At 34.6% G+C, this 17,550-nt stretch overlaps 1 protein-coding gene across 1 annotated transcript in view; it reads left to right on the forward strand.

Annotated features, from left to right (window-relative positions):
* LOC128993039 (uncharacterized) overlaps positions 1-17,550 on the forward strand; it is a 73,679-nt gene that overhangs the window by 43,267 nt on the left and 12,862 nt on the right. The window contains exons 5-8 of the mRNA XM_054416793.1: positions 9,303-9,532; positions 11,330-11,507; positions 15,115-15,265; positions 17,027-17,208. Coding sequence (XP_054272768.1) covers positions 9,303-9,532; positions 11,330-11,507; positions 15,115-15,265; positions 17,027-17,208 — 741 coding nt within the window. The remainder of the gene's footprint in view (positions 1-9,302; positions 9,533-11,329; positions 11,508-15,114; positions 15,266-17,026; positions 17,209-17,550) is intronic.

Raw genomic sequence — 17,550 nt, forward strand, 5'->3', positions numbered from 1 at the left:
TACCTATCTATAAGTATAAGAGGATGTTTGTATATATATTTGGCAGTGATAAACTCAGACACGCTGAACCGATTGCCACGAAACTTGGTACATACGTGTAGAATTTCATGGAATAGGTTTATACACCATCAATTTCGTTATCCGTCCAATCGGCTCCGCCCCAGTGGCCCTGGAGTTTCCCATGTTAACCTTATGAGAAATGGAATGGAATTAATGAATCTTAACAGCTGTTTCAATTAAACAAGTTGGTTCTGTTCTATGATGTTCAATAGCATTAAAGTTACAAGGATTACCAACAGGGTGCAGCACTATTATTTCTTTTACATTTATGACAACAGCTAATTTGCAACCAAAAGGTGAATGAGCGTTGCGAACGAACTTCAACCCAAGGGTGAGTGAGCATAGCGAACGAGCTAACCTGAAGGCAAGTGAGCGCAGCGAACGAGCTCCAACCTAAAGGTAGTGAGCGTAGCAAACGAGCTCTAACCTAAATGTGAGTGAGCGTAGCAAACGAACTTCAACCAGGACGTGATTGAGCCATGCGAACGAGATCATCTTGAAAATTAAGAAGTTAAACGGGGCAAAGCCCGCGGGTTACAGCTAGTCTACTATGAACGGTTCAGGCGATATTGAGGGGTAAATGTGATTTTTTTCTTAAAATTCTAAAAAAGTTGTTTTTTAAAATGGAGGAAACCCATGGACACTCATAAAAAAGTTTCTATTGAGTGCTAAATTGTTTAATAGACCTCCCTTAATATGTGTAAAAAAGTTACACTGATTTGAGTGTCGGATTGGAGAAGGAGGGTTTAAAGAAAAATGGAGGGGAATGGGACTTATTTTACTATTTTACAAATATCTCGAAAACGGTGCATTTGTATTGATATATTATGAATTACAAAAATAATTAACATTAAATTTCGAACAAGATGATACCATACAATATCTATCTACTATGAACGGTTCAGGCAATATTAAGGGGTAAATGTGGTTTTTTTCTTAAAATTCTAAAAAAGTTGTTTTTTAAAAGGAGGAAACCCATGGACACCCATAAAAAGAGTTTGTAATTATATAAAAAAGTTACACTGATTTGCGTGCCGTTTTTGAGTAGGAGGTGGTGAAAACATGGTGGGGAATTTGATTCATAAGTAATTTTGTAAATTTATTTTATGCAACACTTTTTTTCCTTTTTAATACAAATATAACGTCAATTTAACTAAATATGACTTATCTATCTGAAAAGACAAACCTACCTAGATACGTGAACACAGTGAACTTTCTACCGTTTGAATTCTTAAGTGAGTTTTGTCAGTTATAATATCACATAAATATCCGTGTTACAATAGTTATTTGTGTAACTAGTGGGCGAAGTGGCACTTTGCACTTGTGTTACACGTTATATTTATCCTACAGTTACTAAAAATCATATAAATAATTAGTCTTTCAAACACTATACAAAACCTGTTTAGGTAAGGTTAAAACACGAATACTAGAATAGACCCGGTATGGATCATAAACATAAACAAATGAGGATTTTGGCCCGAAAGTAAACAAAACCATATTACGATTAAATGCTATTAGAATAGAGGTTTTGTTTACTTTCGGGCCAAAAACGTCAATTGTTTATGTTTATGATACATACCGGTATTTTTCTAGAATTCGTGGGTTAAATCTAATCGTTGAACGAAATGGGAAACAATGCAACAGCTGATTGTAATTGTAATATTTTTAAGTGTTGCAAACCTATTTCTAAGCGAACACGGATTACGTGCATGATGAAAGCACGCTGTTTTGTGTTGTTTGGTCGGAAACTGAGGGTCAAAAGTAAGTATATGCAAGAATTAGCAGCTTTCTGTACTGATCTGTGCAAGGAAGCCTACTTTGTTGGGTGACTGTAGGAAAATATAATTTTTTTTCACTTGATATTGTTGATTCATTCAAACTTACTTATACGTACTCCTTTTTTAAATAGAAAATCTAATATATACAGAGTGTCCCTTAAGTAGACAGCTCCAGGAAATGGTTCTATGATTCAAAATAAAGAGAAAATCAAGTGTAACATTTTTTCCAAAGTCGCTTTGTTAACCATATATCCACCATTTTTGTTTGGTTATACAAGCGGCTAATTGATGCATGTCACACAGTTTGTACGTTGTCATACGGTTTTTACTTTGTCGCACACCAGTATTCCAACCAAACAACACAAACAGCGTGCTTTCATTATGCGCGTAATCCGTGTTTGCTTAGAAATAGGTTTGCAACACTGAAAAATATTACAATTACAATCAACTGTTGCAGCGTTTCCCATTTCGTTCAACGATTGGATTCAACCTTACCTAAACAGATGTCGTATAGTGTTTGAAAGGCTTATCATTGATATGATTTATAGTAACTGTAGGAAAAATATAACGTGTGTTCGTGTGTAACACGAGTGCAAAGTGCCTTTGCTGCACTCGAGAAACCTTCCACGCTCGCCTACGGCTCATGTGTAAGCATTTCTCTCGTGTGCAGCAATGTACCACTTCGCCCACTAGTTACACAAATAACTATTGTAACAAGGATATTTACTTAATAATTATAATGATAAAACACACTTAAGAAGAATTCAAACGGTAGAAAGTTCACTGTGTTCACGTATCTAGGTAGGTTTGTCTTTTCAGATAGGTAAGTCATATTTAGTGAAATTGACATTATATTTGTGTTATAAAGGGAAAAAAGTGTCACTTAACAAAATTTTACAAAATTTCTTATAAATAAAATTCCCCACCCCGTTTTCACCCCCTCCTACTCAAAAACGGCACGCAAATCAGTGTAACTTTTTTACACATGTTAAGGGAGGTTTACCCAACGATTTGGCATCCATTACAAACTCTTTTTATGGGTGTCCTCCATTATAAAAAACAACTTTTTTAGAACTTTAAGAAAAAAATCACATTTACCCCTCAATATTGCCTGAACCGTTCATAGTAGATAGGTATTGTATGGCCTAAATATTTTTATCTTTCCACACAATATAAAAGGCAAAGCCCTCACTGACTCACTCACTGACTGACTCACTCACTCATCACTAATTCTCCCACTTTCCATTTACCTAGGAGGCTGAAATTCGGTACACCGATTCTTTGGGAAATAGGAAAACTAAGTAGTTTTTATTCTGATCGGGCTTTCGGGCTCAGCCCCAGTGGTTCTGTTCTATGATGTTCAATAGCATTAAAGTTACAAGGATTACCAACAGGGTGCAGCACTATTATTAAATTTTTAAATTTATGACAACATCTAATTTGCAACCAAAAGGTGAGTGAGCGTAGCGAACGAACATCAACCTAAGGCGAGTTAGCGTAGCGAACGAGTTAACCTGAAACAAGTGAGCGCAGCGAACGAGCTCTAACCTAAAGGTGAGTGAGCGTAGCGAATGAACTTCAACCAGGACGTGATTGAGCCATGCGAATACTTGTGAAGTTAAACGGGGCAAAGCCCGTGGGTACAGCTAGTAATACTCTAAACGGGAAACATTGCATATGCGTAGAACTACTACCCAGTAATGACATATTAAAAAACAACATTCGTGCATGCTGTGCTACGGCCAATATCTTGGAAAATGGCTGCCGATTTCCACGTTTTTGACCATATTTCACAAAATTTTTGGAAATACCGTAAAATGGGGTGAATAGAAACAACAGGGTGAATAGAAACAAAACTTCAATGAATGATTCACATTTTTATAACTTTGTTATACATTGACTTTATATAAGGGAATTATTTTCCCCCATTATAACCATATCCTATCTACCTGGGAAAAATTATTTCAGCATATTGGTATCACTGCTTTGGATGTTGGATAATGCGAAACGTCATTTGAAAATTTGTGCGAAAAACATTCTCTTCAAAACTTTCTCTCTAAGTATGAACCCATTACATGTATTTATGTTAATAACCATTTTTTATATTGTCTTAGGTATCTTAAAAACAAGTGTGTTAATAGATTAGCCTTAGAATAAACTATATTTTTTTACTTAATTTTTATTTTAGGTTATGTCATGATTTTGCAAAACCAGGGTAAATAGAAACATTTTTTTTAACCAGTGGTGCAAATAAAGGTGGCCCTGAAAACCCCAAAAAAAAGAAAAAAAATACCAGAGATGAAGATGATCCACATCAGTCACTCTTCTCACTGGAAGAAAGTGACAAAGACGAAGAATTTGATGAAGAACCAGCATACCTAGCTCAAGACATCAGTGAGTCTTCAAAGTTGTCCCTTCATGATCATGTAATTGTCAAAGTAATGGGGAAAAACAAAACTTGCTATAGTTTAGATGTTGCAAAAGTTATTGAATTTGACGAGGAAGGATAAATAGGAAGATTCATCAAGAAAATTGCGCCAAACAACAAGTTCTGAGAGACAGAACTTCAAAGTCGATGACGTAGTACGTCGGCTTCCAACTCCCAAGCCGTGTACAACTTCTAGATTTAAGGGAGTGTTGTATTTTGAGGAAGATTTGTCTGATTTTATTCTTCATTAAGTTGGTTTCTATGTAAGATTTTGTAACTCTGACTTCACCCATTGTCATTCATGTTCTCCGATTTGTTTGGATAAGGGTTTACGAAAACGATGTTTTTATACTTTGTACTTATAAATAAATTTGTTAATTAACTTTAAATATTTTTATTTACAACAACCTAAGCTAACAAGCATAAATTTCATGTTTCTATTGCCCCTGGTAAGTGGGGAAAAGCAACAATCATCAATTTAACACAGTGTTTCTATTCACCCCAAAGTGCAGGGTGAATAGAAACAGCCATATTTTATTTTTTTTCTGCTTAATGATTAAAAAGAAAAAAAAATTGATAACTGGTTTGAGTAGAGGAGTCCAAGACCGGAAATATGAGCTAATGTTGAAAATTTAAAAACTAAAAATATAGTTTTTACAGAAGCTTAAAAGTCAAAAAGTGTTTCTATTCACCCCATTCTACGGTACAGAAATGTTGAGAAAAATTCAAATTATTTTGTAATATTAAATTTATTACAATAATTTATTATTTTATTATTGTGTAATATTAAATTTAAAATTCCCTTGTTATTCTTATGAAGAATAAGAAAACTGTTTAAGTTTGCTTGTTTACTGATATCTATTAATAAAACTTTGTAAACTTATTTATTTCATACCCTGTAGCAGCAAACCTAGGCACTTGTTAAACCTAATGTTATTTAAATAGATTTAATTGAAAATCCAACCAGACAAATAGTAATTCGCTTAGTCTGCAGGTTTGCTGTGGCATCGTACATTTGTTTATACATTACACTACACTTGAATCATCACGTTAATTTCCAACAGTTATTGGGTACGCGGTTACGGTTTACTGTTTATTCTGTAGTTAACTTGACGGCCAACAGCATTTTAGCTGAGTGTGACTCTGTGGTTTGAATAATCACCAAGCAAGCTGCGTAATGTATTTTAATTGGTGGTATTTTCCATGTTTATAATTTAGTTTGGTATCTTAGGAATCCAGAGATACTATGCTTAACATGGAAATTCAGTTAGATATTTCCCCAACAAATATTTGTATTGTCCTATAAAGGACACAAGGACAGAAAAGGGTTAGGTTTGCTGCTACAGGAAAGATTATGAAATATTTTTTTTTAACAAAATTTTAATGGCTTAGTATAAAACAAATATACCATCTTTTGTGTATTTACCGTCTTGTGAGTCAACAGTGTAAGTGTAAATTGTCCCTAAAATGCTGTCTCCTGAGCACAAAACTCAAATGTTAATGGCTGGTGAATTCATTGATATGGCCAATGCAAATCCAAATTTTTTGAACTAAATTGTGACTGGTGACTGAAACATTGTGTTAACCAAATTATCTTTTACCCTACCAAGATTGTGCCACTCACAGTTTGTGTACACGACCGAACCAACAAAGTAGACTTGCAGGTACACAAAAAGCTCTTACCAATGCTGCACTACGGCTCATCAGCTATACCCCAACTACTGATATACCCTCCCCAGGAGTCGTAATAACTACTGCAAGGCAAATTTCCCCCTGGCGATCGCGCTAAATGTCTACCTACAGAAATTCATTCTGGGAATTTTTTGACTGTAGTAGTATATCCATAAACAAGCAAGCTACAACAGTTAACAATATTCCCCCTAAGAATAGCATGGGAATTTTAAATTAACAATATTTTGAATTTTCTCCGTACAACCTTCTTCTGTAACCAATAAGCGTTTAAAAATCGCTAACATTATAAATAGTTATAAATACATATTAATATAAATATAAATACACTAGCTGACCCGGCGAACTTCGTATCGCCTAAGTTATAGGTTTCCCCTATGACAGACCGATGGAAAGAAAGTACCGTTACGTTTAATTTTCAAGATGATCTCGTTCGCATCGCTCAATCACGTCCTGGTTGAAGTTCGTTCGCTACGCTCACTCACCTTTGGGTTGACGCATACTCCCTTGTACTATGTTTACTTAATGGTAAGTGTAAAAATGTAAAGGCAATGGACGATGGATCTGATTAAAAGAACTGGTTTGTATATTAAGTTGTTTGTTGATATTTTTGTAGAGTAGAATCAGAGATGCAATGAAACATATACCGGTACTGTATTTGCTATTAAATTTTTTAGTCCTTGATGCTTTGATAATCATATTAGTTTTTTCTGCTGTCTTTAATGCTAAATTATTTGTTTAACATTTTTTACAGTACCTATAGATATAGTTTCTTTAATATTTCAAAAGACTGTATTGATAAGGCACAGCAAAATTTCTAAAGTTTATAACAGCTGACTTGGTTTTGCTAATGATTTATTTGAGAGTGAAGAAACTGAAGGTGGAAGGATTAATTTTTGATTTAATATCAAGAAGAGTAAAATTTTAAAAAATCATTTAAATTTAATAATTAGAATTTTTGCAACTTTAAAATTGAAATTTAAAATGTCAATAATAAATTAAAAGGTATGTAATTAAGGGAGATGAAGATAAATCATGTATGTCAAAGTTATATTCAAAGATTTGGACAGTTTTTCTCATATCAGCCTACACAAGATTTAAAATTAATCAAATCCAAAATGTTGGTATCCACTACTTACCAGATTTAAAAGTCATAACTTAAACGTTTCTATTAAGGCCATAAAAGTTGAATTTTGTTTCTAAAAGCATTGGTGGATGTGTAACTATTTATATGCAACAGATGTAAAGATTAAAATGTTTCTATTTTGTGTCGTCTTCCCGTTGCAAAGCACGGGTACAACAGCTAGTTATAAATAGTTTATTAACTATTTGTTTTTTTAAGCTCTTCAAAATGGTCTAGAGAGAAATTGGGAAATTTTATTTCTCTCTTTTGAGGGTCAAAAGTTAGAAAACCCAATTTTTACCCCATAAAACCCCGTTCCCATGGTCCAATCATGCTGGTTCATGAACTCATTCAAGTTTATCCTGCCCTACACCTTCAAGCCAAATTTAATCAATATCGGACAAAAATTACTCGAGTTATTGTGTTTACAGACACACACACACACACATGTATAACACATTATAAACGGATGGTGTTTTTGGCCCCTTAGGACGTCAAAATGAAAAATAGATGATCGGTCCCGGACCTAGGTCTTACCACAAGACCAACAGTAATAGCTACTTCCCTATAGGGAAATTCACTAAAATTTATTGTTTTAAAATACAGTAGATAAAGATTCTCTTACCTTACAAGTACTGTATGATTGTTGCTTGCATCATTTTGTAAGAGCAGCACGGCAGCACCAAGATAACTTTCAGGTTCAAGCTGTATGTCATGACAGTCATAATTACTCATCAGTTGATAAGAATAGCTTCTTGATAAATTGGTTTCACACCCGACAAATACATATTAAGTTTATAGTACACATTTTCAATTTTAGTTATTTTTAGGTCTGGAAATTGTCTAGGCCTCTCTATATTCTCATATCTCTTCACAGTTTCTCTTTCTCCACCTGTTATCTCCCTATTCTCTTTACCATATCCCCGTTTACCTGATCTGTCCGCCATTCCTCTCTGTAACCTCCCTTCCATCACCATCAACTCTATTGCTCTACACATTCTTCTGATATACTTCTCACATGTTCAAACCATCCCAAGTCTTACTTTTCCAACCCTTCTTCTAAAGCCGTATTATTTAAGTTAATAAGGCATTTATTCAGTCATTCAGCACATTACAAATTAGCAATAGACATTGTCACGTTTTATTTACAAGACTACTAACCTTCTAACAATAGGAAAATGTAAAATGTAAAAACACATCTGACATAGTAGGCCTACGTAGAATAGTTATTTGTGTAACTAGTGGGTAAAGTGGCACTTTGCTGCACACGAGAGCAATGTTTACACACGAGCCGCAGGCGAGTGTGGAATGATCTCGAGTGCAGCAAAGGCCTTTTGCACTCGTGTTACACATTATATTTTTCCTACAGTCACTATAAAGCATATAAATAATTAGTCTTTCAAACACTATACAACACGTTTTTAGGTTCAGCTGGCAACACAAATAGGTGCCAAGGTGCCCTAGAGAAAGTAGTACCTGGTCCGTATCACTCCGCTATTTTTCCTTGGCAAGAAATTTGCTCCGCGTTTTGACGTTTTGAGAATATAGTTCCGTATGTTTTTGTAATTTGAAGTGGTTTCTGCGCCTAAAAAAATGCTTTAAAGGTATTTTCTTGTTTATTAAGATCGTAGGAATGTTTTAAATACGTTTAAAAGAAAAGTCCAGAAAGCTCAGAAATACCGAAACTATAAACCCGAAATGACAGTTTAAATTGTAGTTAAAATAGTCAATCAGCTGCTCATAGTAATATTATCTTTAAGTGTTGCCAACCTATTTCCAAGCGTACACGGATTACGTGCATAATAGAACCACGCTGTTTTGTGTTGTTTCGTTGGAATCCTGATGTGCGGCAAAGTATAAACCGTACGACAAAGTATAAACCGTACGGCTAAGTATAAATATGCAGCAATTAGCAGCTTTCTGTACTATAAACAGTACAAGGAAGCCAACTTTGTCGGGTGACTGGAGGAAAAAAAACATTTACAATACCTGTGCATACACAACATTTAGTTAAACTACATAAAATCAGTCTCATGTGGGCAAGTATAAAAAAATTCACTAACTTTATAAAAAGGGTTGTTTAAAAGCCATTTATGGAGCTTTTTACTAAAAACAGTTACAGACATGTTTTGGCAGACATTTGGCAGCTTGTTGAACATATTTAATCTTAGGTAGGTATGGCATTGTAATTGTAAAAAATTAATATATTTTTATTATATTACAGTTGATGGATTATACACGATGACTGACAGTGTAGAGAAGAGTAAGAAACTTGAAATGCCGAATGTATGTACTGAAAAACAAGCAGATAACGATTTTATCAACAACGTTTGCGAGCCCAAGTTTAACAAGATGGGTTCAGCAGATTATGTTTTACGGCTGACTATACAGTCCTACCTGCAAACCGGCGATGTAATACCAAAATATAGGGACGACGCCCTGTATAACTACTATGTAAGTATGTGCCTGAAGTAAAGTCCTTCTGATTTAAGGGTAACTATTTAAACTTGTTTGGATTATTGAAACTAGCATAATGCAGAATTTAATATGAGACTTCTGGTGTAAAAACTTCAGATGTTGTATGAATAAACCATAGTAAATTGTTGTAGTACACTGCAATTTAAACCGCACAGTAGTACAATTAATTGTGATTGGAGAGAAAATCTATATAACGGGCGGTACGTGAGTGGTTTTTGTTATTTTTGCCTTTGGTCCTTTAGGGATTAGCGCATTTAGATTGACGAGGTTAATGAAGACCTTAGGCCTACTATACCTAGTAGAAAAATTTGGAAATTTTATTTAATTTGATTCAAACTATATAGCTTTGTAACCTAGAGATTATTGTTTTAATACCACCAGAAAGTAATGTGGTCCTAAGTGATAAAACAAAACACCATAAATTTCAACAGTATAAGTTGTTGATTCTATAAGTGAACTCTAAGCAATTCAACAAACAAATACAAACACATTTACAGGGTGTCAATAAAAAACGTTTCGGGACTTTGGGAAATGAATCCTCATACTAAAAGGAAGAAAAAAGTTTATGTGAAGTGTCCTATTATGTGAAGGTATGTCCGAAAATGCATATTTACCCAGTTATCCGCCATTTTGTTTTTCATACAAAACTATTTTTATCGTGAAGTTTTTCTTTTGATGATTATGAAATTTGGTAACCATGTTAACACCTACAAGATATATTATAGAAAAAATAAAAAGTTTTTATGATTGTAAATTTCAAAATGATGGCCGTTTGAATTTTTATAACTTAAATAACTTAAAAACGGCTAATTCTATTACAAATTGTCCAGTATACTTTTTTTTTCGAATTTTTAATTCTCTATTAAAGAATACCAAGATCAAAAAGATCAGACATAATATAACTGAAATATAACGGTTTTTGTGTAAAAATAAGACAAAGTTAGACGGGGAAGCGTTAATTTTGCCTCGTCTTACAGATAAAAACCCGTTCTAGTTTACTTATCTTTTGTCCGATCTTTTTGATCTTGGTATGGTTTGATAGAAAATTAAAATTGCTAAAAAAAGTATCCCTGACATATTTTCATAGAATAAGCCGTTTTTGAGTACTTTAAGTTATAAGAATTCAAACGGCCGCTATTTTGAAATTTACAATCGGAACAACTTTATTTTTTTATATAATAGGTCTTGTGTATGTTAACATGGTTACCAAATTCCATAATCATCGAATGAAAAACTTCACAAGGTAAAAATATTTTTGTATAAAAATCAAAATGGCGAATAACTGGGAAAATATGCATTTTTGGACATACCTTCACATAAACTCTTTTCTTCCTTTTAGTATGATGATTCATTTCCCAAAGTCTTGAAACGTTTTTTTATGGACACCCTGGATAAATAACAATTTTGTTCTTAACAATTTAATTTGGCTGCAAAATTGAAAAACAGTGGCAAAATGATATAAAATGGATCTAGATCACAGACTAACTCAAGACTAGAAGACTTTTTATACATTAAAATGGAGTTTGTAGTGTCTCTTTTATTTGAATAAAATTTGCCAGACACTTCAATATGATCTGTATTGTTATAAGCAAAACATCAGTACGTTGTTAACAGTGATATAAATTTAAAACATAATAGTCATACAAATATTCTCAATCATATTTTCTATTTCAATTAACTGCTAGTTAGCAATCCTTTTTATCATCACAGAATTTGGTTTTTTACTATTTTTAGTATTATTACTTAGCCTACAAAAAATTTTTTTTGTTTCAGTGCTATTTTACATTGTTAGGCAAGAAACAGAAAGATTTTAAAATCAAAGGGAATGAAACTATCAACGCGTGTATGGTTAACATTGACACAACGGCCGTCCCAAATGAAGGGAAAATGATTTGGACATGCAAAGTCATAGAGAAAGGACCTTGTCCACCGACCGTGATTGTGAATGATAGTGAGTTGGGTTTAAAAACTAATTTCTCAATAATAATTATACTATTATTACTATCCTTATACATAATTCTGTAAGACAAAATTTTTTTTTCCAGAAAATTTTGGACGTCTGGTAAGTTGCAGAAAAGTGAGAGAGGTCTTAAATTAAAGGTCTTGACCTCAGGGACTCGGGAAAAATAGCAGAATTCCCAAAGTTACCAGAAAACGAGATATAACATAAAATATCCACCATAAGAAAAGCAAGGGGACTGAAAAACGTCTACGTTCTAATCAGCTGTTACTTATTTATTTGCAATGTTTACATTTATTCCGAAAGTCAATGTTGTTAAATCTATAAGTATAAAAGAGGATGTTTGTATATATATATATATTTGGGAGTGATAAACTCAGACACCGCTGAACCGATTGCCACGAAACTTGGTACATACGTGTAGAATATCATGGAATAGGTTCATACACCATCAATTTCGTGATCCGCTCCGCCCCAGTGGCTCTGGAGTTTCCCATGTTAACCTTATGAGAAATGGAATTAATGAATCTTAACAGCTGTTTCAATTAAACAAGTTGGTTCTGTTCTATGATGTTCAATAGCATTAAAGTTACAAGGATTACCAACATGGTGCAGCACTATTATTTCTTTTACATTTATGACAACATTTAATTTGCAACCAAAAGGTGAGTGAGCATAGCGAACGAACTTCAACCTGGAGGCGAGTTAGCGTAGTGAACGAGCTAACCTGAAGGCAAGTGAGCGTAGCGAACGAGCTGCAACCTTAAGGTGAGTGAGCGTAGCGAACGAGCTCCAACCTTAAGGTGAGTGAGCGTAGCGAACGAGCTCCAACCTAAAGGTGAGTGAGTGTAGCAAACGAGCTCCAACCTAAAGGTGATCGAGCGTAGCGAACGAACTTCAACCAGGACGTGATTGAGCCATGCGAACAAGATCATCTTGAAAATTAAGAAGTTAAACGGGGCAAAGCCCGCGGGTTACAGCTAGTAATGTTTAAAAATGAAATGAATTTGTAAAATTGTTTGTTCTCCGTTTTTATAATGGGTGAAGTAACTAGACAGGGTAGGGGAAGACCTGCAAGACGTTGAAGAGTATCCAGGAATTCAACTGACACAAGAAATGCTGAAAGAGATTGTCATGTAAAGCCTAACTATGAAAGAAATCCTCAAGCTGGTTTACAAACCTGCCTTCACAAGAATGCTGGAAAATGAGTTGAGTGTTGTTTCTCACAATTAATTTAGGTCCTCTTAACAGCACAGAGGATGCCACAAATGGACATTTCAACGCATGTTGCCACAATGGACTCATTAACATTGCACAACCACGATTAAATGACAAACTAAAAGAAATGTTTTCACATGATTCTAACTTCATAAAAAACATAAGGCAATACAACAGTGCAATGGCTTTTGCGTTGCTTTCCACTACACAAAAAGAGATTCCAGGAAATTGGCCTTACTGGTTTAAAATTCAGGGACAAATTCATAGATATATTTCTGACTTACTACCGCGAAATGGGGAGTTTCCTTCATATGTACAATTGTGTCTAAATTAGGGGCGATGGCCCCTACAGGCCACTAGTCATTTATAAAAAGTGGTATTTCATGTGCATTGTGTTTGAGTTTTGCTATACAAAAAAGTATTTTTAAAAGTATCTATGTATTTCTTAAATGTGGAATTTGTTGGTTTTTTTGTGGCAACTAATTTGAGAGAACGGATGGGCGTAGAAACTGGCAGAGGCGTAGGTCTTGGTCTGTAGATGAGCCATCAAAAGAAAATTAGGTCACTTCAATGGGGCGTAACAATTAAAATAATGTTTATCCATTGTGCTTTAAAACCATCGTAACTTACAATGAAGAAAATGGGTTTAATAATTTTTTACATTTAGAATTTGAAAATTAATTTGTTTGTTATAAAGTGATTCAGTTAAAACTAGCTAAGAAGCAGTGCTAAAATGGGTTATTAGTAGTTTGTATGGGATATAATGTCTAACAGTGTCCAGGGTTACTATTGTTTATCTTTTGTCAGGGCCGATTTACCGAATAGGCACGGTAGGCACGTGCCTAGGGCGCGAGGCAATTGGCTTTTTTGGGGGGCGCCAAAAATTTGGAAATTAAAAAAAAAATCGTGGTAGTATTTGCATGATATCGCGGTAAACTTCTGATAACCACTCGCGGCCGTGTAGGCATGGTAATCGTCTCCCGCATTTGCGGCAAGATTCTTACTATTCTCTGCAGTCAGGTCGTTTGGACATAAAATTATCGTCTTTATTTTCCATGATCGAGGCAATATAAGAACGTATCCCGCAGTCGTGAGGAGATTATTATCATCTACCGCAAATGAGGCAAAATTCTGATATTTTCCCGCGGTCGTAAGGACATTATCCTCGTCTTGCGCGATCGCGGTCAAATTCTGACCACCCCCGCGGCCGTGAAGACATCATATCGTCCCCGTCGGTCGTTTGGACATAGTAGTCGCCTCCCACAAAATGGTAATCATCTCCCTCGGACATATGGAGATAATCGTCTTCGGCGAATGAGGCAAAATTCTGATCTTTTCCTGCGGTCATTTGGACATTATCATCGTCTTCCGTGATCGCGGCAATATTTTGATCATCCCTCGTGGCCGTGTAGAAATACAGTAGTTATTATATCTCCCGCGGTCCTGTAGATATCGTACGTATCCTGCAGTCGTGAATCCATGGTAATCGCCTCCAGCGATTGCGGCAAAATTTTAATCATGTCCTGAAGTTTTATGGAGATCATCGTCTTCCGCGATCGCGGCAAAGTTCTAGAGGTTTCCCGCGGTCGTGTGGACATCAATCGTCTTCCGTGATTGTGGTAATATTCTGATCATCCGTTGCGGCTCTGTAGATAGTAGATACCATCATTGTCTTCTGCGATCGCGGAAAATTCTGATCATCCCTAGCGGCCGTGTGTAGACATTTATTATTGTCTCCCGCGGTCACGGAAACGTCACTGTTGTGATGCGCGATCACGGAAACGTCACTGTTGTCATGAGCGATTACGGTAAATTGAAATCTCCAGGTAGAAATCAAAATTCACGGTTCAAAGATCTCCCGCATGATTCCCGGATTTCCCGGTCGGTGTACACCCTGTTATATATATATTGCAAAGGGGCGCTACTATTAGACGTGCAACCAACCTAGGGCGCTGACAGGGTCAAAAACGGGCTTGTCTTTTGTTAGGGTATAAAGGGGAAAAACAAATATCTTAAAAATTTCAATTAATTCCCAGATTTAAAAAAATCTCAAACACTTGTGAGTTTTTCACACAATGTTGTCTGTAAAACTGCATCCTGTAGGGATATATTAACTCAAAACAAGCTGTAGGGTCTGTATTTAACTCAAAACACTATGTTTGTTTAACTAATTTGAATAGGTTACTTAGTATACTACAAGATATGTGAACAACACTTCTACTTATTCCATTGTGGTCAAAACAAAACTTTAATCTTGTAAAAAATTTAAAATATACGTTAAAAAACTTTATATGTACACAATTTTTAAACCTTTTAACCAACCTACCTACGTACCTGTTGTGTTAAAATTTTTAATTTCATGAGTACAATTTTTTTTCAGAAACATATTTGGATAACACAAAATTTGTTGAAGGAAAATATGAAATATGTGCAATTTGGGAGGTAGAAAATGAACAAGTTGGTAGAAAATGTGTAACAGTGGTGTGCAAAGAGAAAAAGAAGCCGGAACATAAACCAGACTTGATAATCTCGTAAGTGTATAATAACATACAAGGGAGAATCAAAAAGTTGTGGTTTGATCCTGAAAACAGTCAATATCTTTCTGATTGTTTGAAACTGGACCCAGTTGTTCTCCATCTTTGGTATTTTATTAATAATAAGACAATTTAGAAAGAAACGTTTCTCTCTGATGAGGCTATGCTATGATGTTATTTTTTAAGTATAATCTGTTTGGTTTAAAAATGGTCTAAACGACTTTCATGACGAAAAAGAGAGTGAGACCTTTGTCACTGATGATGAACTGGATGCTAAAGTTGCTAAGGAGATTCATAAAAACATCGGTTTAACAATCAAGGATCTTTCGCTTTGTTTCCCCCAGGTTGTACAGACTTTGTCTCACAACAGCAAGGCTAAATCAAATTACCTGCAATATGGGTGCAGAAAATGTTTACAGATCACCAAAAAGGTTAGGAAACGTAGGAGCTTTTATAGTTTTAGACCATTGGAGATTACTGAATGCACCATTCCTGGACAGACCTTTTATTCACAACTTGGTGTCCGTGCACATTTCACACACTTGATGATAAATTTCCATAGATTTTAAAGACTGCACCTCAAACTATTCAATCGCAGCACACATTTTGAACTTGACTATTGCTTCAAAGGGCGCCGCGACCACATCTCTGTGAACACATCTGAACGTGAAAGTGTGTTTAGTGGTTGCACCTTACTTTCTGAACAGCCCTTGTTTTTTGTCATAAAATAAAGTGTGCTGATTTTCTGATAACCGATTGATCGGCATTCCCATAAAACAGTTTGGACCACTTCTTTTTGAAAGCTTTAGGTGTTGTCGATCACAGAAATTAAGGAAATAAACTAATATTTTCTTTTTGAATTCATTGTACAGATAATTGTAATGAAGGTAAGTAACAAAAAATCATTATTAGTGAAAATCATTATCATTATTAGCTTGAATCGTTATGAGTGATATAAAAACTACAGATTAATTAAGTAACTAATTAATATATTTAAGTATTAAGTCTTAAATGAATAAATACATTTATTTATTTTCCATAGTAATTATTGTTGTTACATTACTATAATAATCATTGAGAAATTTAAATTTGTATTTCGTCACTGTGGCCAGCAGTTACAGCGATGTATCACCTGGCGGTACTGTCACCCTGTTCAATGTTCCATTGGAAGGTTGATGCAAGCGGCCACGTTCGCGTTCCCTTCAGCCACTCACAGAAAAAATAATTATTTAAAATTTAAATAAAATACGAAAGTTAACCAAACAACAGAAAACACTACACATTGTACACACATTGTATACACATTGTATACACATTGTAAATTACTAAACATTCACTTTATCACACCAAACTGTAACCAAAACTACATGATAATTCAGTAAAATACGAGTAAGGTAAATCAATTCAACTATTACAAACAATTTGTTGTCAAGTCTTGCTAGGAAACTCTTTATTTTTTATGAACCAGACCTATCTAATAGATGTTAAAATAAAAATATAAATTCCGGCTTTGCTCTGGAAGTAGTCCTGCAGTATGTGGTTAACCTTAAAACAATTATTTCAAACTACGTCCATATGTTAAGTTATGCCCTTTTATAATATTCTGCATGAAAATGCCTTTAATTTGACACCTCAAACGTTAAAATCCTTCAAGCTGTTATCTAGTTATGATTGTGAAAAAAAAACTGCTTGCGTAAATTGGAACGAAATATTTTCTGAAGAATCAACCATTTGATTGTGGACATTTATTTGTGTCAGGTGCTTGGAGAACTGTTTGGTTACGCCAGACCCAAACGTGCCTGTAAGACTTAGGGTCATTGACCGGAACACAGGCCAGCCTCCAAAGACAAACATTACCTGGGAAATAAGGGATCCTGATGGGAAAACTATTTCTCTTGGAGATGTCATCATTTCTGGAGGAGTTAAACCCTACGAATTAAGTAAGCAAAATTAAAGAATTATTTATTAGTACATTTTCTAATATTATGTGAAAACTATCTGTTTTTCTGTCATGTTCAATAATGTTTTATGAAAGTAAAATGTTTTGTGTGTAGTTTGGATTGTATTATTGGCATAGTAGGTGTGAATTAACTTAAAGAAGATAATATATTGAATGAAAATGAGGAATAATCTACTAGTAAAATTTTTTTTTATATATAAAGATTTATTGTTAAATATGACCTGTGGTTTGTGAAGTTTTGAGTGTTGTTATTTAACTAATTCAACAAATCAAACCCAAATCAGGCTATAACAAAGAGTGAGTCATCATCTTTATCATTTGA

Source organism: Macrosteles quadrilineatus, unplaced genomic scaffold, assembly GCF_028750875.1.
Source record: "Macrosteles quadrilineatus isolate MER2022 unplaced genomic scaffold, UCM_ALF_1.0 Scaffold_4__1_contigs__length_99947679, whole genome shotgun sequence".
Classification (NCBI taxonomy): domain Eukaryota; kingdom Metazoa; phylum Arthropoda; class Insecta; order Hemiptera; family Cicadellidae; genus Macrosteles; species Macrosteles quadrilineatus.